The sequence below is a fragment of the Anarrhichthys ocellatus genome, unplaced genomic scaffold (genome assembly GCF_004355925.1).
Source record: "Anarrhichthys ocellatus isolate YVR2014 unplaced genomic scaffold, GSC_Weel_1.0 scaffold3, whole genome shotgun sequence".
Classification (NCBI taxonomy): Eukaryota; Metazoa; Chordata; class Actinopteri; order Perciformes; family Anarhichadidae; genus Anarrhichthys; species Anarrhichthys ocellatus.
In genome coordinates, this window is record NW_022280033.1 from 6,874,251 (window position 1) to 6,897,788 (window position 23,538).

Below are 23,538 nucleotides of genomic sequence, written 5' to 3' on the forward strand. Positions count from 1 at the left end.
AGCAGAGAAGATAATTGTGAAAGCACTAGAAGTGTTCATGTGGATCAAAGTTGTTGATACTCAAAACAAAACTTACTTAGTAAAACTATTGTAATCATGTTGCTTTTACGTGTTTTTATCAATTTGTGCACTGTTTTTTATTCTGTGGCTCGTTATCTGCTCTTCTTAGGTAGAAAGTATATCCAATGTCTCACTTACCCTGTTTTTGACAACCCATATGTCCTATGTCAATTTTCCCTGACAAGAAAAAGAGAGACCTTCAGCCAAAACACAAATACACCCACCAGAGGAGAACAAGAGGAGTCTTAGAGGCCTAAAATAAATCAGTATTTCACAAGAAATATTCCTCTAAAGTTAAGATGCAAACATGGTTCCCACTCGGGAACCATGGGCATAAACACTAGATTACGCCTTAAAAAGGTTGAGATAAGTGATGTCATTATTCTGACCACCTCTGAAGTTCTCAAAGGGTAGTTGAAGTATTTTGCTGACAGCGTAAAACACAGCTTGCTTTGAAAACACGGCCAATGTTTTCTCACATGTAATCGAGGCTGTGTGCAGTCCAGGGCGCTGTAAATGTGTGTAACGTGGCCTTTTTCCGGTCTCCCTCTCTCCAATGTCTACATTTGTCAGCAGCAACTACAATGCTCCCTATTTATAGCTCTTTTACCTCAGATATTAACTCACTCCCCCCCCCCCACTTAGCCCGCCACTTCCTGTTAGAGAGGAAATGTGTGTGTGTGTGTAGTTCACTGATCTTTGGGAGCAGCGAGCAACCAGACTGCTGTTGATGGCAACGTGATTTTGTGTTTCCAGCCTTTTTGTGTCAAGTCAAAGAAGTGACGCGTGAACAGATGTCTGAGCCAGTTTATGTTTTCCATCCTCTAAATATGAGCCCTCTATCCTTGTCATCAACTAATCCTTATTGTTGCAACATCTAGAGATGGACAGACAATCTCTCACCTATTGGGAATGAAAAAGTGACAGCTAATACAGTTTTCTTGGCCGGGTGACAGGTTCTCTGCATATACAAGCGAAGCAAACAGTATCCATTTCAGGGCCTTTGAATGAGTGTGTGTGTGTGGTGCGCGTTTGGGTGAGTGTTTGTGTAAGCCAACACCTCGGGGGTTGAGATGTCTGAGTTCACCTTCCTTCAAGGCCATGATCGAAGGAAAAGCTGCAACTGGCTGGAACATCCTGTTTTGGACGTAAACACTGTTCTGCAGCCAAGACTTTCCTCCCCGTGTTGGAAAAACAATCTGTCCTATCTCTTTATGTCAGCATTCAGCTTCCCCGGTGGCCAGTAATAGTGACGACACAAGCCTTTAATGCCGTTTAAAGAGAGAGACCCGCAAAGATGTAGGTCTTATAATAGGTGGCAGGTGCTTCAAGTTTGTTTTAGTGACTTGGACAGACATAAGAGAGACTTGATAGGAAATCCCAGGGAGGAACACACTTTTCTGTCCGTCTGCCTCACAGGTCCAGGGAAATTTTCTCCTGACATCACTTCCTCTGGTCACTGCTGGGTTACAGGCCAGGGATAATTCATGTCTAGACTTCCTGCCATTTTGTTTGGGGCAGGTGGACAACAACAGGGCATTACACAGATGTTTACTTAACTTGCCGTCTTCATCAAGAGCTGTAAATGACTAAAACAGAAGGACATCAGAAATGCATCTATCGACATTCAAAACAATAAAGATTGAATGAGTGAGCTTCGGTGAAATGGTTCTGAAATGTGAAGCAGGAAGTGGGCACAACTTCTAAAGGGTATCTGGAAACTGAGCAACTTATTCAGACCTTTGATTTGTCAAAGTGGAATCTGTCTTAGTACAAAGCATTCATTAATGAGCTGAAATCAAACCAGACATATGAGTGCAGGTTGTAAATTTATTTCATTCTGTTAGAGAAAAGGCCTTGTATTTTCCTCCTTCACAAACAACTCATAAAAAACAGTTACTTAGAAAAATATACATTGATGTTAGAACTGATACCTTGAGATTCAGTGTTTAATTCAAATATACAATTTGCATATTAAGAAACTACCAAAAGAAAGGTCAGAAAAGGTGGCTTCGATTGAGGCTAGAGAACCGGTAGAGCAAACATCCAAAAGAAGGCACTGTCATTTTCTGAACTCCTCGAAAAGCTTATTGAGCCTACATTCAGCAAAAAGATCTGATTTTCATGTGTGCACAAAAAAGAGGAAGGTCAAAGGTAAGTCTGAGAAGATACGTCTTCATGTTGTTTCCCCCCACCCTCCCTGTTTCACCCCTTCCCTGACACCCCCACTTTCTCTGAGAAAAACAAACAAACTCAAGCTAAATACAGGCAAGCCCAGCTACTGCTACAGTACTACAAACCTACAGTTAGCTGACTTTGGAAAGGTCATCAGGTTGAAAAGACAGTGGGGGCTGGGAGTTGTTTTTAAGACTAACCCTCACTTTCCTGCTCCTGAGTTAAGCTGAATACCCAATAAAAAACAACTAAGGTCACTGCTTTTTGATTCAAACAGTAAGAATGTTCAAGGCAAATGTGTCATTAAAAAGGCAGTCGTTAACAACATACTTAGTCCTTTATAATCTGTCACTTTCCTTTCCTTTGCCTTTCAATGTCCACTCCTCCACTCACAGCCCTTCCTAATAGCCATCTCTCGGTACATCATCAATGTCCAGTAACTTTCCACAACAGTCCAGACTCACTCTTTTTAAATCTCCTATAAAATGTTCAGTTTCTCTCAATCTGATCAAGATCGAGCTCTCCCCCCAGCTGGAAAATGTCCCTCTGTGTCCCACCCTTCCAGAGGGTGCGTTTACCGCCCACGATGCCTACAGGAGAGCCGGGCCGCGAGTCCACGCTGCATGCCGAGTCGCTATCCAGCTCCTCGAAGGAAGAATCCTCTTCCTCGTCGTCTCCTGCCACTTCCTGCCGTGACTCCAGTCCCAACTCGGACACAGCAGAGAAGTCCGAATCTGATTGGTTGAAGGTGGGAGGGGGCAGGCCTGACTGGAAGCCGTCGGTGGCCGAGAATCCGGGGCAGCTCAAGCTCTGAAAAGTCTGAAGTTTCTGTATAGAGGAGACAAAGAGGGAAAATACATGTTTGTTTGTGTTCCTCAGCTCATGTTCACATTCTGGCTTCACTCTAATGAGGCTATAAAAGCTCAGGGTTTTCCTGGATGTCAGTTTGAAATTGGGTTTCAGTGTGGGCAGCCAAGAGCTGGCGTTCCCTTTCATCGACGGCATGCGAGCGTGTAAACACGCAAACACACAAGTAGACAAACAACCGCCGAAGAACATACACAAAACCTTCTGGCTTCAGAAAAAAAAAAAACACACAAAACATTGAGATGAGTTGCAAACCACAAAAGGTATCTTGTTTCAAACTTATGCCTATTTATCACAGCTGAAGCCAATGTGAAACACATACTGGGAACCCAAACTTGTATTGTGGTTCTGATATTTTGTAGTTCTGCCCTCTATGGACAGACGGGGAGAATCTGTATGTGAACAACTGCCTGCGTTTCCGCACTTGACCTTAGGGAGATTTAATTCACTAAGAAGTTGTCTTTCGTGCTCTCTTTCCACCCTGAATTCCTCCGTGCAACAAAGAGAGGCAGCCGTGCAGCGCAGTGAAGGGGTTAATGATCTCTGCAGTGCCCCAGCAGCAGATGTTGGAGGCATGGAGGTGAATAGAGATGAGGTTTTCTCTATAGAGCCTCGGTTTACATGACGGACACCTCTAATGTTCTTTAGTGTGTTAGGACATTGCTTTTCCTGGTACAATGAGCTGGGAGTCTCCCTTTCTTAAGTCTCACTTCAGTAGACTCACTCTTTTCCTTGCTCTGATTTAGCACAGTTCAAAAGAAAACTACAACGCAGGATTTTGGCTGTCTGAAGGTTGGATCACTTGTGCTGGATTGACTTTACATGTAAGCTGCTCAACCGCAGGATACCTCATCTGCAAATGCTTAAAGGTGCTCATGTGAGGAGTGCGAGGCCTTTTGGCTTTTGCTGTAGTTACCCCACTGGAGTGGAAAAGGGGATTTCTTTCTCTCTGTTCAACCCCCGGTATTACCCCACTACTAATTATCACAGCAGAGGAGGAGACGAGAGGAAGGGAGAAAGGAGGGGGAGAGGCAGCTTCTCCACAATATGCTTTCTATAAAATCGACTGAGGTTGACTGGGATTTGGGTGGGTGTGTTGGGGGAGCAGGGTTAGATTTCTGCTGTGTACCCAGCTTTGCCTGTGTGTTCTTTCCTTTCACTTGAGCAGACCCCCAACCAGATGGACTCACTCACTCACTCACTCACCATATTCACCATAACCACGCACATTTAGGCTCTCTAACCTCATGCTGATGCATCTCACATAAGTCACTGCCATAACAAGCAGATGGGTAAATTACTTTATTAATCTCATTAGTTTCTGACAAAATAATTGGCCCTTTAAAGCTGTAATCCTTAAAATTGGTACAATTGTTGAAGTATTGGGCCCAAACTCAGTGCAGTGCTCAGCAGGCAATGGCGCTTTAATAGTATGACACATATATCGACCACTGGGGTAACAAACACGCCAGACGTGCAAAAGAAGAAGAGCAAGAGTACCTCCCAAATCACATAATACTTCTTTTTACTTTTAGTACATGCTGCAGCTGTTCTGGTAAAGTACACACTGTTGCATGCAGTTTGCATCCAATTTGGACATACTACTTCGTCATTTGTTGGCTTGCATTCTGCAAAATGCGACCGGATGCATTAGAGGACACACACTGCATTTAACGTACTATGTATTAGGACATATTAAATCTTCTTCTAGAATACTATGGTAGTATGGGTATTGGAACGCACAGCAAGTCTTGTATCTGTTTACCAAACAAACTATGAGCAGATTCATGATGTCGCTTTGTTGGCAATAAATAATATCAAAAATGAAATATGACATATTGAAAATCTTAAGGTTTACAACTTTATTCCATTCACACTGGATTATTCTCTAAAAGCGAGCTCACTTTTCCATTTTTTTATCATTAAAAGTAAAGAAATAAAACACTTATGTACACAACTGATATTCTGGTAGACATCCTCCATTATTCTAAACCACAATCAACACAACCAAAATTCCCACTGTAACAAAATTTTAAACAACGTGGGGATCGAAAGGCAGCTGCTGTGGGAGAAGCACAAGCAAAAGCCAAGAGGCTAGGCAAATATCCTCCTGATAATTAGGGCAAACAACTAACAACACCCTGCTAAGTACTTTGGCAAAGGATCTGTTGTGAACTTGAGACATACACACACAAATAAGCACACACACACACACACAGATAAACAACAACATGCGGGTACTGGCATTGTATTTACAGATTCATAATGAGTACATTAACTTAACTCATTCCTGACAGACAGACAGACTACATACTTGGACACCTTTGCATCAATTATCTGTGTTGCTGTCTGTGTCTGCCTTTGCTTTGTTCCTCAGAGAGAATGTATGGCAGAAAGGTGAAAATACATCCAAGTAAGATGAGACACACAGGATAAATATGTTGAGATGAATCAAAGGCTGAACAAGCGGGGGTGACTGCACACTGTCGTTTGGCAATGCTTAACAGAGCACCTTTGGGACAAGTCACTTCATGTCGTTTTTTCAACCTCGAGCACCGCACCTCAAGACGCCAACCTAGGTGTTCTCATACCTGCGGGGCTTGACGCTCAGCTATGATCACCATGTGTGCCATCCCAGGAATGGAGGAAGATGGAGAAAGGCGAGCAGAGCAGGTTGAACTTGGGCCAGGGAGAAGATATTAATAGAGAAAGGGTGAAGAGTTTGTCTGCCAGCTTCCCCTGCAGAAATAATACCCCCTTTCTAAACCCTGCCATTTCTCTCCTGAATGCACAAGCACTCGCGCTCACACACACACATCCAGGCATTGGCTCAACACGCCCCCGTCTACCACCCATACTGCTAACACAGTTAAGCCAATGATGGCCTGTAATTTTTCTTTAAAATGTATAACGAGGCATTTCACATTGGCCATTTCCTCAAAAGCAAAGTGTGAGCTGCGTCAACCATCATTCAGCAAAGTGACCTAGAATCAAGAGATAACAACTCGCTACACCCACTATGCAGAGGAAACAACAACGAAGGGCCATGGTGAATAGGCAGTCTGGGATCAAAATAAGGCAGCGGACAGAGGAATGAACCGATACAACAGGCAGACAGGGAGAATATTCAAGGAATTTTGGGGGTGGTCACACGGAAATCCCTACGGTAGTCGAGCTATAGCCGATAAGCATGACATGCATCCCCACAATTCACACCCGCCTTCATTGACGTGGTTGAAGAATCTAGAGGCCAAGTTACACCATGTTCCACTGACAACACACTCGGGGACTTGTAATATGTTGACCCTCACAATCCTTAACCTCCCCACCCCAACCTGCGGCAGACTTTACGACAACCTTCTGCATTGAATGGTCCAACAAATGAAAGAAAAAAAACATCTCTGCAATAGGGAGATAAGTGACAGACTTTACTGTTTTTAGTTTTTCTTACATGGACTGTATTACTCATCCACACACACACACACACACACCTATAAAAGGGATAAAGTATGGTGCCAAGTGTGTGATAGGTAATAACTCTTAGTGTACACTCAAAGAGAGGGCAGACAGTATAGAAGCATTTGGCGGAATATCATTTGATTTCACAATTACATATGCATTAATCAGGTCAAAATTTAAATCAAAATTCAATAATGCAATTTACATTTTCGCTACCAACAAGTAAGTGGTAAATGAGAATGCAAGATTCCATTTTCATTTTTCATTTAGTCTGTCCAATGCTTCCATAGGAGTGGGATGTCTTTTCAGTTCGAGAGTGTTGTGATGAAAGGAGTGAAAGGGAGAAAGTGTGTATGTAGCCAGGGGAAAAGAAGAAAGCGTGTCACTTAAATAACACGGACTGTCAGTGGTTAGTTCACACATCCAGTTTGCCCCAAAACAGCTGAAGAAATAATAGTCTAATGCCAGATATGTGACAAGTAACTGCAGGTACAAATCCATTAAAAAAACAAAAACAGGCAAAGCCACAAATTCACATATGTGGTGCTAAAATCTCAGCTGTTCCCTGAAGGTTAACAGACACAGGTTGTAACCAGCCCAGCGTTTGCGCATTATCACTTCCTTTTCCAGACAGTTTGCCAGGCACTAGAGCTTTCCCTTAGCTATCACTGAGACAAACCACCTCTTTAACCTATGACAGCTATGAGCATCTTCAACAGGTGCTTCAGGTTATTTCATTTACGTGACATAGCACAACACTGCTTGTTTAGCTTCCCGGGCACAGTACATGCAGCCTTTAACCTGGACTGGTCATTGTCAAGGAGGCTAACATCAAGTTAAGTCTGAGTAGCGTAGGAAGAGAAAGACAAGAAAGTGAGATAAATGTGCTGAATTTGCTGTGTTGCTGCTTACTTTTCTCACTTCAGGCATACACAAGAGTGAGAAAGTAAACACAGTAGCAGTAGATATGGAAATTAAGAATCTAACCTGCACAACCCGACTCATTTCAACAGTGCTAAGTACACGCAATCACTCAAGTCTGGGGCGAGAAACAATGGCTCTGCCTGTTGACTGCTCAGCACAGATACGACGCCTGTCATCTGCAAATGTTTGCTCCTGCATCAGAGAACTGCTGGGACCGGCGTTACCGTAAAACTGACTCCGTGTGTGTGTGTGTGTGTGTGTATTTGTGCATACAGCTGTGATCATCGTGCCTGATTTTCCCCTCTTAGCAGTTGGCATGACGAGAGGAAACATGCTCGCTAGGCTCCATTACCAAAGCCTTGTTGATCCAACCCTGGCTAGGTCCTGAGGGTGACTGGCTGGGAACAGAAATCTTTGGGAAGAGGAAGGGAGGGGTAGAGGGATAAATTGATGGTACTTTCTATTAGGAGAACAGGAAAAGAACCATATTTCCGAGACAGGAGGTAAGTTGAAGGAAGATTTTAGTGTGTCGTACGAGAGTACAGGCTGGATTTGGTATTGATGCCCGCCGTTGTTGCTATACCTTTTATGTAGAATTTCAAGAGCATTCAAATGAATAATGAGGCAGGATGTGAAGAATCGAGATCTTTCTGGGCTCTGTAAAAACATCAGAGCACTGCCAAGCATCAAAACAGCACATGTCATTAAAATACTTCTATTTTAGGTTTTGGTTTGTCCAGGGGTCATTTTTACCCTCTGGCTGTTGCACTGCTTCCTCTGACCTTACAGAAGAACAAACAAACTCTTGTTTTGGGGAAAGCAATTCAGAACTCATCCAAATATCCCCATCATGAATGACATTTGGTTCCTCCAGCTGCCTGGTAGTAGACAGAGGGCAAAGGAAAGAAGCAGTACTGGGAATGAAAGATGGGAATACAGGGCAGAAGTAGAAGTAGAGAGGAAGCAAATGAACGGTGAGGGGTCCAACCTTCGGACGGGTTGTTTACCCAACAGAGTAAATGAAATGATAAACCGGAGCCGGGCTTGCCAGAGCGTGGCGCTAGGCAGCGTGACCGAACATGAGGAATGCTTCTTCAGTAAGCACCACTCCCCGAGTTAAAGTGAGGGAGGCCTGATATCACTAAGCCCTGAAGTTTCGGACCGACGACCCAGAAAACTTAATTCAGCTTGATTTAGTCCAGTTCTCTGATCAGACTCAGAGAGAGAGAGAAACAGGCCCAGTTGTGTTTGAGGATCTCTTGAACGTCCCCTTGATCTCAGAACAAAAAGGTGTTTGTCTGTGTGGTAAGTGTGTTTGGTCCAGGATGTAACTAAATGCAATAGGACATTTTGCAGCATTAAAGCAAGATTACAGAATATATTAATGCCGATTTATGTTATGATTTAAGAACATGTTATGTTGATGTAATCAGTGCATGTAAAGGATACTGAACTTTGTGAAGCGAGTCAATTATAATAACACACATTGAGCTGAACGTAAGTGTGTGTGCTTGTCTGTGCATGTTACCATGTGTTTGAAATTTCCAGCTAACCTGAGTCATCTTTGCTAGGTCCAGGGAGGGCCGCTGCTCCTGGGCATCTTCTGGTCTTCTGCGCTTCATACCAATCTTTTTGTCATTCAGCACGCAGGGCTGGGACTTGCTCCGGGACAGACACCCCGTGGCCCTGGCTCTCAGGCTGGCTCGCCTCCCCAATTCTGGGGTGGAGTCTGGAGAGCTGGCCTCCGACGCCTCCTCCCTCTGAAGCTCTGGCAGGCTGATCTGCTCATGGGAGAGGGAGAGGGGCCTGAGGAAGTGGTGATGGAGGGAGTGGTGATGATGTAAGGAAGGAGAGGTAGGGGAGACTGGAGAGGCAGTGAATTGAGGGTGGGGAGGCAGCTGCTGGTTGAAGAATTGCAGCTCCATGGCACCATCTGAGGGTACGCTGGAGCGTGAGGGCAAACTGAAGCTGGAGCTACGCTGCATGGTGGGAAGATGACCACTGGAGAAACCCGCTCCTCCCCGAACACTTCCTCCGCTGTGGCACCTTCGTTTCTCCACCGTTGTCCACACTCGGGAGCCTTGGGGCCTCCAAGATGAGCGGAACCCACAAAATTCATCAGAGAACGACAGAGAGCGACACTGACGTTTGCTCGGGGGTGCCGTAGGAGCTTGGCTGGTAGCTGTAGTGGTGTAGTGAGCAGTGGTGGATGTGGTGGGGGAGTGGAGGGTGGTCATGCCGCTGTTGCCGAGGCTCAGATCTCTTATCAGACTGGTGATTGCCGTGGCACTGCCTGGCTCCTTGGACCAGTGCCAGCTCCCCGGCTCCGGCATCACATCCCAGAGGCTCTCCAGACTGGCACCAGCCTGGCAGGGAGCTCTCTGCTGGATGGCACAGCTTTGCCCCAGGTCCAGCCACCTATCTGCCTCTGCAATATTCAAAACATACAAACTCAATCTCATGGACCTCAATAACAGCTCTCTTTGTATGTCATCTTATTCGGTAATAAAAACCTAAACTTGCAATATGTTGATCTCAGCAGGATGAATTCTAGCTTGAAGAAAGGAACATTTGATACTTAATCACACAGACACAAGGGCACAAACAAACAGAAGCAAGCTTAAGTCAAGAGGGAATGGTTGCTGTGAGGATAAGATGGAGATTATCGTCTGGTAACTGCAGTAGCGAAGAAGCTGAACACACTTTCTGTTGGGTCATTTGAGTCTAGTTAAACACAGAAAAGCTGTGATACATCTGAACAAATAATCTTTCTTCGGTCATCTGCTCTATGGTAAATGACAGGATTGGGACTCGCTGCACAGTTCAAACACAGCTCTTGTGTAACTACTGAAAGCTGACAGCAAGCATTCATATTTTGTACGTCTGAAGAACTTAAATGTTATTAATTACAATTACAATGTTATTAAGTAAGTGCTAATTATGATATACTGAATTGTTGAGTTGCCAACAGCATAACTCAAAAAGATCACTGTGTGCCATGTCTTGATTATTTTTCACATAAACAGCTGGAGGACATGAAGAGAAAAGCTCAGCTGTAAATTGTTCTGGCGCCAAGCATTAGAATCAAGTTCCTGTCTCTATTACTTTCATAGATACAGACAATAAACTATGATAGAAATCCTAGATCACCAATGAAGTCTGTTCCTAAGTACAAAAAAAAGTCGTTCCACTAAAGGTTATGGCTGCTGTTTTTAAGGTACCTAACAGAAAAAATGTCATCTACACTCCTGACTATCTAAAACCTGGACCTGAAGACGGTTGATTCAAAAAAAAACTTGATCTACATATTACGACAAGAATCAGCCAGTGAACCAGTTGGCAAGTCACTCCCCCTAGTCAAGTGGTTAGCAATATATGCTTCAGAAAGCAGCATGACTTGCCAGCTATTTCCCCATCTGCACAAAAGAGTCTATCACACAGTTGTGGGAGATAATACACCTACAGTAAAGGGCCATAGTGGCTTGAGCTACGAAGCCAAGTGGTCATGTTGTGAATCTATTCAAGCTTTTGGCAAAAAGGGCCCCTTGCTGATCCAAATTCCCGTCCTTTTGGATGCTTGTCTCCAATTTTGGCACGCTCTCTCACAGACTTGTGGACGGAAATCATTGTTTTGGGCGGACAAACAATGTACGGGGGCTACAGTGACGACCTGACAGGAATGTCTTGACAAAGGGAGAAAGGGATGAACTTCAAAAGGCCATCCTTTGAAAGCAAGATACAAAGTGTTGGTTGAACTAACAAGACATGCTAGACAATGAATGCCCAACATTAACAGTGGAAACAGTAAGCCATGCTCCTCCCTGTAACATCACATAGCATGCGGCATGATAGCGGGGGCTTGAATTTACAGTAGCATGTCTTTTAACACAGGGGGCAATTACTGCGACACTGATGGAGCCAAAGGGAAATTGTTGACATAGGCAACAGCATATTCAATTATAGTCACTCCCATGAGAGTGGTGTGCAACGTTGTGTGGACGCAGGTGCACCCTGATCATGAGAGGGGGATGAGTGACTGACAGAGAAAGGGAGAAGTGAGAGACCGAGTGGATTAACAATGAGACGGTTATAGTTGGGGGTCGCTGACTTTGATGGTTCAATTTAACAATGGGTTAAAGGGGCAATCCATTATGCTATTACATTCAGGAAAGTATGTTATGACAAAGGACCCCACCTCAACCATTAGTACTGTCCCAGCGTCCGGATCTTGAGTGAATGCAGAGGACAGAAAGATGGGACTTTTTTTTTTATTGCCATTGCAAATAAGGAAAGACAAACAGAGAGACATAAATTGAGATAACCCACCCACAGTTCCACAGGAGAAGAGGGTGGTCCCTCTGCTCATGGTGTGGAGCTTACACTGTGGAGGACAGGCAAACAGAGGGACCGACAGTCAGGGAGACACAAAAACAAATCAAAACATTGGGGGAAAACGTGCAACATGTTTTCCATCATACCACGATCAAATGAGAAAATCAATAATGATTTAATCTCTGCAACCCTGTAGGTCCAGTGGTGGAACGTGACAAAGTATATTTACTTAAAAAGATACAATGAGTAGGATTTGTTGGTAAAAACAACTTTGAAAGTTGGCCCCTCCTCCCCGGCTCAATGAGAACAGAAGCGCACGCCCCCTGACCACAGTTCAAGTGTTCGGAGCTTGCCGTTTTGCCAGCGCTGTGTCCATCGCTTTTGTAGCTTCCACTTGGATGCGTTCTTATGATCTGGCACCTGGGTGCTACGTCTTCATAGAGGTTGATGAAATATGAAAATACAGGCAGAGGGCAGGGTCTCTGCAGACTTCTACTTCAAGTGTGTCAGAAGTGATAATTGAGAGGATCACTTTCTAATGAGTCTATACTTTATTTTTACATGTAGTTGCAGTAATCAATATCTTTATATTAACATAAATGGAATGACTGTTTTTGACTTACATTTATTTGAAACGTGACTCCAAATGTCTTTATATGTCTTCATTCACCAATTCTTTTAAGCTTGTAAGACCAGACTCAAAAACTCGTTTCACAGTTCGCTCAAAATTTACTCGAACTTTTTTACAACGATGATGCTGGACGATAATTTTACCCTTTAGAGAGTCATATAAAAAAACTTCACACCACACTTGTTATATACACACTAGTTTTTTAGTTATTTTTTTACAAAGTTTTGTCTACTCGCGCTTATCTTCTCATCAGACACCTATCCTTGCTCACAGTTCACTTCTTACAACAGGGTGGTGGCTGTCTGTGCAAAGGACAAAAGGGAAATGCCACGATGCATTGCTCTGACTCACCTCGAGGTCATCACTACAACAAAAAAATGTTTGCTAAGATACAAGGCATAGAATCCACAATAAAGGCTATTGTGCTAACATGGTCAACATTCATGGAAACTTTTCCAAAAGCCTTTATACTGTGTATTAACTGATTTAGTTTAAAGCCAGGGTCTGTTGGTGCCATCAAAAGGTAAACTCCAGCAAGCGCCGGATTGGTTTGCAGCAGAGTGTGAAGCGGGCAGAATGAGAATCACTACTTCCGGGTATGATGCCATGGTTCTCTGCCGGAGAACGGTGGATTGCACCCTGCAGGTTGGGAGTGAGTCACTGCCCCAGTCCAGAGAGTTTGAGTATCTCTGGGTCTTGTTCACGATTGAGGGTGAAATGGGGCGAGATGGACAGGGGGGTTCGGTGGCAAAATACAGTGTGTAAGCTAACTCCTTTTTAACAAAGATATCCATTTTCTGTTTAACACGTGTTACATAGAAGCTGTACAAAATGGCTTTGAGTTGTTAGAATGCTTTTTTTATTTGGACTGAGCTACATGAGGCCAGCTTTTACCTCCTGCCGGCAATCTTTGTGTTAAGCTAAGCTAAACACATCCTGGACCTCTTGGTGGTGAACATCAAAAAATGAAACTGATATGGAACTTCTCATGTGGCTGTAGAAAGTAGTTTGTTTTCATTTCACTGTGACATTAATGACAACTAAAGATAAAGACTTACCATTCTGGCACGTTTACATGCATTGTGCAAACGAGTAGTAGTAGTATTATACGTGACTAAATGTGTCATCTGTGGCATGTAGTCACGCACCGATGTAATATAATCACATCACCGATTCACTTTGCTGACTAATGCCTAACACGTGAAACACCTTGCAGCCCTTGGACTGCAACAACTGGTTTGCTTTGTGGGAAATTCAAAAGGTTAAGTTCCTCTCACCAGCCGTCTCTCGGTGTTGTTGGAGTTCACATCATCGACAGCCTTCTTCTTTTCCAGTGTTTTCAAGAAAATGATCACCATGGTAGCACGCAGCTCTGCTCCAGTCTGTTCGGATTCAGGAGAAGGCCACAGGCGGCCATCTTAGACAAGGGCGGAGGGCAGATAGTGCATTTGGGAGAAACGGGCGACCGGTTGGTGACCTCCCATCTGCAAGGCAGCCCTCGAATGCTGATGGCGGCGGTGGCGGAGGTAGGAGGGCGTCTCTCACACTTCAGCCGATCCCTGTGTAGACGGAAAGAGATGAGCTAAGTAAATACACTGACGCTGGGTTCATATCTCGGACACAACAGAAAGAACACCATCTGGTCTGATCACAAAACAGCTTAAGTTTGAGCATAGCCTAAGGCAGTGGTAGGCAAATAGCAGCCAGTGGGACAAGTCCAGCCTCCCAACTAAAATATGTGCCCCCTGAATTAAGTGTTGCGTTCATATTCTAAATGAATACTTTTACATTTCTATTTCATAAATCTACTGAAGACAACAATCTAATACAAGGCTCATTAGAATTCCTATAAATATGTACCATCCAGTACATGCAAACTGCAGTTACTGTGCCTGGCTGTTTGAACTGTGCATGGTGCTAAGACCGGATGGATAACACAACAAATAACAGCTCCTTTTAAATGCTTTGTTTGTGCTTCATTCACAGATTCGGAGCAGGCATTTTAAACTAGGTAATTTAACCACTTTGTGCAAAATTTCACTGCTGACATAGTTGAGAAAAGGGAGTGCTGACATGTGTTTTTCCATTCAGCATTTTCACCACCCGAACACTTATAGCAACTTAACCACCCAGTTCTCCATATAGCTACACGCCTATAAAACTACCGTCTTTGTCAAACAAAACATGCTGCCATATGTGAAATAGTTTCCTTAACCCCGTAAATAATGGGACATTTGGCTTGTCAACGTAATCCACACAACATATGGAAATCTAAACATGCTGTAACAGAGAGCAAAGTTTAGCTAATCAGGGAAAAGGAATCACTCACAGCACATGACTACAGATGTGGCTAAGAAGTATGGATAGAGAAGGAACATATATGGGGCTGCAGTTGCCTCATCGACTGCCTGCACCACGCAGAAAACTACTACTGTCTGTGTAAAGCACAGACAGTAGTTGTGGCAGTAAACACAAACTCTTAAAACACTTGGAGGGAGTTATATGTAAAGCAGATGGTCCATATGCTCAACATGCCTTGTCATGTCTGCTCCACTCAGTCTCTCTGATGTTGCTTGGCGCATTGGAAAGATCTGGGTAAATGACGGGAAGGTCCAGTTACGCTTTCTTTATCACAATAAAAAAAAAGGAGGAATAGCTGCAGTGACCTTGGCCTTGAGCTTCTCCCAGTCATTAGCCAACCACCAAACACACTGACAGCATCCAATTAGAGAGTACCGGCGTGGGTCAGATCCTACTCCCAATCAACTCCTGACTAATGACAGCTTTCTGCTGTGGGGCAACACATGAAGCTAATGGATGTTCCAGGCCGACTATGTTATCCTGCCCGTGTAACATGTGGTTTCATGTTAAGCAAGGGTGGTTGCACTTTTATAACACGCATTAGATAGAAGGGTGCAAGTGTGCACTTGCTGTTAAATTAGTTTTGTGGGACAGAAACTTGTGCAAACTAAAAAAGGGACCCATCATAAAAGAAAAAGATGGGCAGGTGGTTTGATAAAGAAATGTTGAACTAGTCTAGTCATGTTTTGTTACTTTACTGTGTCATCTCTATCCCTTCCCTCTTCTCCAGCCCCATGACTACATGAGGACTATAAATGTTTCACTTAGGCCTGCCCCAAACCAACTGCTAGCATATGACTCCCATTATCTCCATTTATCCCGGAGAGTCAGTGGAGCACAACTGGGCCTCCGCAGGCAAGAGTGGCTGGTGTTGTTGGTGGTGGGAGTCAAGAGGAGAGGGGAAAGTTCTTCTTGATCAGTTTTGCAGATTGCTTTACTGATTGGGACTGACACCGAGTAAGGGGCGCGGTAGTGTAGCAAGGTTTGTGCGAGCGTGGTTGTTAGACAGAGTGGGAGTTGAGGAGCATGACGGCCATGTGTAAAGGTTGTTACAGAGTGCAGTTTGACCGAAGTGAGACGTGTTCCACCAGGGCTCAAAAAGCACCTCGACAGTGAGAACGAGTATGTGCGTCTGTACATGCGTGTGGGTCTATGCTGTCCTGCACTGGTGTGCATGTGTAGTGACTGGCAAGTGGGGTCATGGGAGAGGGCAGACCGAGTGTGAATTCCACCCTGGAGCCATGCTTACTTAATGAACCGACTCCTCATGATGGGGAAACCAGAGCTTAATGGAGAGAGAACTGCAGTGCATTTGTGTGCAGCGTCTACTGATCAGATCAGATTTTCACTACTTAAAGTGAGTCGTCCTGTTGGCTACATCTCACGGTTGCCGTCATACTAAAGAAAATCCAGGATGAGAACAGTTTGCAGGACACCTCCTCGCCTACAAGTACTCCCTTATCGAACACAATCATTTAAACAAGGCATTGTAGATATCAAATGATGCACGATCCTGCAGCTGGACGTGCAACTTCTCCCTTCGGGTTAGTTTAATTACAAGAAATGTGACATTTTCAGGAGCAATTCAACTACCATGTTTTTGCAGTTTGAAAAAATATGCAGTAAAGATCAATGGCAGCCAAGAAATTCATGATCTGGTGTAAGACGTACTCATCTATCTATCATACATACTAGTGCAATAACGCCTGTTTTAAACAAATGTCTCCTGAGATGTTATGTTGTCATTTCACATTGGATACTAGCACTAAACTGAAGACAACCCTCTACCCTAAATGGAAACTATGATATTGTTTGGGCCTATAAAACATTCTAAGTTCATTTAACTAAATTTGACATCCATAGTGGACTAAAATCTAATGGTAATTCAAGTCAGACTTGTGCACTCTGGGGTGCAGACAGCAGCTCTTGGCTCACAATAGCCAGTGACTCAGGAGGGCACTAGAAAGGGCAGCTAAGATAATATGGCTCTTTGCCCAGGCGGTGATTTGTACAGGCAGATGAATAGAAGCCTATCTGGGGCCCCCTAAAGTTCTCTGACGGGGTGTTTGGTGTCCATCACCAATTGGCTCTGGTTACTGCATACTTGTGCAGAGCGCGTCTGGTGTCAAGACTTTGATCGGTGGCTGCGGCTGAAAGAAACCCACTAATTTCATATTAATGAAACGACGAGGACCGAACCAACATTACACTGCATGTGCGATACAAGTGAAGCACCGTGTGGATGTCAGATTCTTATTTTCAAAAAGGTCAAATGTCCAAATTTGAACAGTTTTCTCTATTCAGTCTTGCATCGCTAGAACACATTTTATGGTGCAAGGCGCTGGACGTCGGTATTTGTTTTGCGTAGTGGATATGGCCATGGGAACCATAATTAAAACATCAAAAAGAAAAGTTTTGCACAAGTCAGGTTTTTTGTAGTCTGGTCCGAATAAAAGCGAGAGCCATTCTTTTGTGAAAGGTCTGCAGTGTGGATTGTTAATTCATGGCAAACACACAGCCACCCCTCTCTCATATAATGAGAGGGGTCGTAAAAATGGTCCTAGGGAGGTCAAGACATACCGCTGAATCCTCTGGCCATCACCCGAGTACCCAGTGGCACGGAAACACGAGCCAAAAACAACACGCCACGACACCGCTAGATCCTCAGAAGTGCATAAACAAGGAAGAGCTCATTCAGTCAATCTTTATGCGTTGTCAGTAGTCAGGTTCTGGACTCCTGTTGCAGATTCCCCTGATCGCTCCTCCAACGACAGAGATCATCAACCTCTGCGTAAATACAACTGGCACTTAAAGTTCCTGTTAGCAATTTAAAAGAAGAATTCGCCTCACCGTTACTTTGAAACAGGAGAGGCTACCGATAATAACAACTCTGCAATGAAAACAGATGCAGATGCTCAAAAGAACTCAACCTGAAAGTCCAGTTAAGTTAAGTTAGCAAGAAGACACACTAGTACAAACAAACAAATATTCAAGCACACTTCCCCTTGCAGTATAGGGGCTGTGCTTCCCTTGTGGTCACATGCCGCTGCTGATTTGGGTGTGGAACGCACTGACTTTATTACCAAATACATGAAGAGAGACAAACACAAGTCATATCCACCAAGCACGCTGACAGAGTTGAGTTCACATAAACAACAACAAACATTACATCCCAACATAATTTCACATTTGGTAAGCTGCATCATAAAATAAGTAGTGACTTGGATCGCCCCCCAATAGGTTTACTCGTATGTGACAGCTTTAAGGTAAGGCTAACTTAAACATATCTACTATTGTGGTGTAGTAGAATCAAGATTTCACAGATATTTTTGGGGGATAGTGTCTCTCGGACTTCTGTCATAAAACAGTTGGTATGTAGTACACTGTTTCTGTGAATTTAATAGGTAGCCATAGCAACCAAGTACACAACAGATGACAACAGTGGCAACTGGTGATGTGAGTAAGGCAGACACCACACAGACAGTAGAGCAACATCTGAACGACTCATCATTTCTTTATTAGCGAGTGTGTTTGTTATAGGAGGCAGGACTATTGAGCAAGGCCTGTTTACTAAGCTGCAGCACGGTGATACGCAACCTGCAAAACACAACACAGCTTCTCTATTTAGGCAGCCTGAAACTTATTCGGGGTCGACCCCCGTGTTTCAGACCAGAACTATAGTTAACTGAAATCTTAAGAAGCTTGACAGGCGTAGGATCAGGTGTTTCAGTTTGAGTAAAGGGAGGTATGGGGGCCTCTTGCCCCCTGGAGTGACCCTCGCATGCCACGACTCTCCATACATCAGGTACCCCACTAATTACACTAACCCCCACCCCACCCCACCCTCCCCCCCATCAATCCCAGCCTTTCCGCCTGTGGTTCCTTCCATTATCCATGAGTGCCTGTTCTGTTCTGTGCACACTAAGCAGAGCCCTAATCCATCAGGGATACATTACATGGGAGCCTCCAGCGCTGCTAGCAATCCCCCTGCAACTGATCAGCTTTCTAAGGGTGACCATTCCTATGTTGTGTAAGAAAGTGATGCTGTACAGATTGTCACTACCAATCAACTAATAAAGCCACATAACCGGTGTTACGTACTATCATGCTCACGTTGCGGAGGTGTATTATGGGCGGGTTGAAAGTGTGCAACGGTTGGGATTAAAAAAAAAAATCTATGAGCAGCATTCCACCGGTCCATTCATTCATTCATGAGGGGGCTCAGCTCGACATATGGACCCTGTGAATGATCTGCATGGGGTGTAGTAGTGGTGTAAAACGGCTGCATCGGTTCAATATTTGAAAGCCAACTGAAAGTGTGTCATTTGGGGTGTTTTTAGCTGTTTACACTGCAAAGAAATCGTGTTAAATAAAAATGTTTTTGAGCTCTCCATTCTGCAGGGCTGAACAAAAAGAACAAGTGTTGTCAAGAAGGTGTGGAAAGCAAACACATGTTTTAACATGTGATGATTTATCGGTTTTGTTTTAACTTTTATAGAGCTCTTATACTCATGGGAATGATTTAATTTATCAAATCATATCAAATCAAACTGTGAGCAGAATGTGTGACTGGATCTAATTTTTGATGAAAGACTTGCATTGAATTGTTACATCCTCACTGTGCACTGATGAGGTCCATATGACGGGAAACAAGAAAGTAGTTTTTTTTTTTACTTTTACTGGGTTATGAGTTAGAATAGAAGTGACATTTTGCTCAATAACAGACAACTAATGATTGGCTTAAACTTTTCTATTGCAACACTTATGTTTGATCTTCATCTGCACCATCCTACATCTTGACATTCTGCAGCAAGGTAATTGGTTGTAAATCTTGCTGGTGTTCAGCCTGGAGCAGTCCTTGGGGAATCATATGCAGGTGTAGGTAAAACTACTGAGAACCAATTAGAATACACCGCAGAGCCTGAGAGCTGAGCGTTATGACAATGTCGCCATGATAATTGGCCTTCTTTGTGCAAGCAAGATTTTCATGACACATTGGCTCTGTTCTCAAGCCTAGGCTTGCACAAAAATCTACTTTGGAAGGACACAAGTGTCAGGCTTGTATGATTGAAGTTAACTGTATGAACTTCCTTGTACAGGACTGTAAAAGGACTACTAGAAATACAGGGTGCCTGTGCCAAACACTAACCGAAACTTTCAATTCTCTTTATTCTAGGGATTGTTTCGCCAGACTGGATCTACAGAAAAGCTAACCTCCACATAAACATGATTCAGTCGGGAGCTAAGTGATGGCTGACATTTTGAGGAGAGGCCAATCCAAAGCAGCTCAGGAAAATAAACGGACATGCAGACAGAAATAAGACCCAGAGGGTATAAAATCACTCATTTCAGAGTCAAAAAGCAACAGCAGAGACAACTTTTCTTTTTTAAACTTAAGATGATTCCTTACTATCGCCACATAGGAAAACCACTGTGGATTGTGTTGATGGGAGCCTTCCTATTTCATCCCAGAATGCTTTTCATCTCTAAGTAGAGAGTGGTGCCTGTCTTGGGGGGTTGGGGGAGTGCTTCTCTGGTGTACGTGAGAATGCCTCTTTCTTTTCTTTTCAGCTGCAGGTCGTAGGCTCTGTGGGCGTTGAGACGCCAGACTTACAAATCCATCGTGAGGAAGGAATATACAAAATGAAGAATAACAAGTATTCTGACAACATGCAATAATAAAGTATTTGTTTTTTTAACTCCCTGAAGCCAAGACTTATGAAGCAGGAGCGGTTATGATTGCAGATCGCAGAGAAGAAAGGGAAGCTTCTCAAATGAATGGAAAGTAGCATGGAGGCACAGACAGGCATGGCTAACAATTCTTTTCTGTTAGCTTTGCATAATGCCTTGGGTCGGAGAACAAGGGAACGAAAGAGAGCCACAGTATTAGCAGAACAGAAATGTTTTCTGCTTCACCTTTTCTGGCAACTGGCAAAAAGTGAAAATGAAATACAGAGAAAGTCAAACAGAGAGAAACTGACAGAGTGGAAGTGTCAGTGTGTAGACTGAGGGAGAGTTGTACACACAGAGGGAGAATGGACCAGTGGCTCGCTCAGCACACAGCTGCCCACAGACAGAATGGAGCTCTAATAGGGCCTTTTGCCTGCAACACAAAGACGTTGCAAATGTGCGCGTCTTGAGCACACACTGGAGTGCAGAGCGATCCCCTTTAAAAAAAAACCACCGGCCTTAATTGCTTCCATAAATTATGTCTATAGCATGTCCAAAACAAGTCTACAGACTAACAATGCCAGAGCTGTTGCAGAGTACAATTGCAGTGCATGAAATGTTGGGCTTCACTTAAAACATGTAAAGCAAAAACTGATTACCAGCAACTGTGATGAGAATGTGTTACTTCCTGTTTAGTCAGATATTGGGCTTGGTTTCAAACCTCTATTGAACGAGACCAAATGTTTCCATAACAAGGCCATTGAATGTTTGATTTTGACATAGTCAGTCACCATATGTTTCCAGATTCAAATAATAGTTTTGCTCATTTCCATCTGTATTTACTCAAAGTATTAGTAGTACTGGTAGTTTATGCCAGTATTACATAAATATGCATAATGCATTTGGCACATTTTATTCAATAAAAGGGGTTTTGTAGAAAACAGATTTTTGTATATTGCCAAAGTGAGGTATTACATTTATTTTTACGAAACTCAGATATTGGCAACAATATCGAACATTTGCAGCCCATCCCTTGTCAGATAAAATCAACAGCTACACATTAGTAGGTTCACACGATAGGATTTGAAACACACCAAGCTGTAACATTCCAGCAGTGGTTTATTTTTTTAAATCAAAGCCAGGTGTGGTCATCATAATCTTCCAGAAACTGGAAAGGCAGATCAGAAATACTCCTCTGATCCTCCTAACCTGTATTTGTGAGGCATTTGTCAACATCCCCTGTGTAATTAGACACTAGAGCTGAAATGTGATCCCACCGTAAAGCCAGCTCTCTTCTTCACTTCCGACATGAACTTAACATACACCTTTGAGCCGGATTCTTGAGAAAACTACAGCAATGGAATTCCTGTTTAGTCAACCAAACTAGCCAGCCATCGCCTGCCAGTCAAGGACAACCGCTGCCATGGTGGCAGCCAGAAACATTTCCAGGTATTTTCAATTAAGGTACCCTGGTACAAAACCAGTTCTTTGTGGAATTGTGTTGATGGTGTCCACAAAGATCAACCAACTGCCGTGCGATATTAGAGAGGGTAAACATAAGCACCGACAGTTACTTCCTAACCCACAAAGGAAAGGAAACACTGACAAATCAGAAGTTTCGTGCTCTGCTGCAATGGCGCTCCATAATCAGAGTGCCTTTCATTTTGAACTAAGAAGCCAATAAAGCAGTTTGAACTCTCTGCTGTGATTAAGACACGTAGCTACTAACACATCCACTCATATAGATATAAAAAGACAATTGACTTTACTCTTTATGTTTTTATCAGTATCTCATCAACATGTGTAAGCTTGGTTTCAGTTGCATAAATGTGTAATAGCATAAATTCAGTGTGTATGACTCACGTAGTCATAACAATGGACTATAAACACAATGTATATTTTGATTGACTCCAAGGATGCAGCCTTCTTTTTTTTTTTATCTCTGCTCTGAAAACAGAACTGAAATTGAGGAACAAAGTGGCTCATAGTTTTAACCTTCAATACTTCTGATATATGCTCAGAAAAGCAGGGAAATTAGTAATTACAGATCACAAAGGAGTAAAAAAAAAATGTAAATGCGTGGTGGAGATTGGTGAGAGATATGCAACCAAGCCTTATGACTCAAAACACTCATGCAGGTTGTGGTAAGGAGCCATATGTCAATATGAGCTGCAAAGCGACCACACTGGCCTCTCTCCACCTACACAGGTACTGTATTTAACACCAGCCTGGGCTTTATTACCATGGTTGATAGATATGGGGGGGGGGGGGGGGTTGCTGGCTCACAGAGCTTTGTGCAACCCACTAATGCAGCAACAGGTTGGTCAAGCTGGTCGAGCAAAGTGAGACTCAGTTGTAAACTCCAAAACAGCGAATTATGTCCAGAAAACGTTGTAATACATGAGCTGGAGGCAATAGCGTGACATCCACAAAGAGTGCTACTTGCCACGAACTGCACTGTGCCTAAACTAGCAGACAGAGACTTATTAAATGGAATAATTCAACGAAAACAAAGACATTCCTGCTTGCTGATTTATGGCCCAGAGTAACCCAACAATGTTTGTCATCTAACGTTTTGAGTCGCACAGCAAAACCCAGCATGAGCGGCCACAGTGAACTCCACAGCGGTGAAAGAAACACGGTGATGCACGCCTCAACACAGTTATAACGATCACGTATCTGGACAAATCCCCTATTACCTGACCAGCAGAGGCTCTGTCGATGTTAGGTCATCTTCAGCAAAAGCCAAAGCAGGAAAAGTCACAAAAGTTTTTTTTTGTCGCAGTTGCAGCCGCCCGTTCAGAGTAGCCAGCGCAGGACTGAGCCGGACTGCGAGCAGCTGGAGGCTCGCTGCTGCTTTCAAGCCTTTAACATTGATTTGTAACAATATGCGTGTACAGACGAACCATGTGGGCGGGGGGGGCGGAAGAGTCGTTGTCGACTAAGAAACTTGTACAGCAACAGGAGTATTGGGTTACTGTACAGTTTAATCATTACGGTGTAATTAGTAATCGAAAACAACAACTATTTTAAGGGCTTTCTAACACTCAGCTCAAAGC

General features: G+C 43.6%; 1 protein-coding gene across 1 annotated transcript; it reads right to left on the reverse strand.

Moving 5' to 3' along the window:
• Positions 1–1,518: 1,518 nt before the first annotated feature.
• Positions 1,519–23,325, reverse strand: LOC116399959 (protein FAM53B-like). The gene is made up of 5 exons (XM_031877501.1): positions 23,179–23,325; positions 13,726–14,007; positions 11,812–11,866; positions 9,039–9,913; positions 1,519–3,063 (listed from the first exon to the last, which is right to left on the reverse strand). Exons 2-5 carry the CDS (start codon positions 13,804–13,806, stop codon positions 2,725–2,727), a joined length of 1,350 nt encoding a protein of 449 aa, XP_031733361.1. The 5' UTR covers positions 13,807–14,007; positions 23,179–23,325; the 3' UTR covers positions 1,519–2,724.
• Between the last annotated feature and the right edge of the window lie 213 nt (positions 23,326–23,538).

Coding starts and splice junctions, on each gene's coding strand:
- LOC116399959 (XM_031877501.1), bottom strand. CDS start 13,806: ATGGTGATCATTTTCTTGAAAACACTGGAAAAGAAGAAGGCTGTCGAT. Junction 11,867..13,725: donor ACAACACCGAGAGACGGCTG/GTGAGAGGAACT, acceptor TGTCCTCCACAG/TGTAAGCTCCACACCATGAG. Junction 9,914..11,811: donor CTTCTCCTGTGGAACTGTGG/GTGGGTTATCTC, acceptor TGAATATTGCAG/AGGCAGATAGGTGGCTGGAC.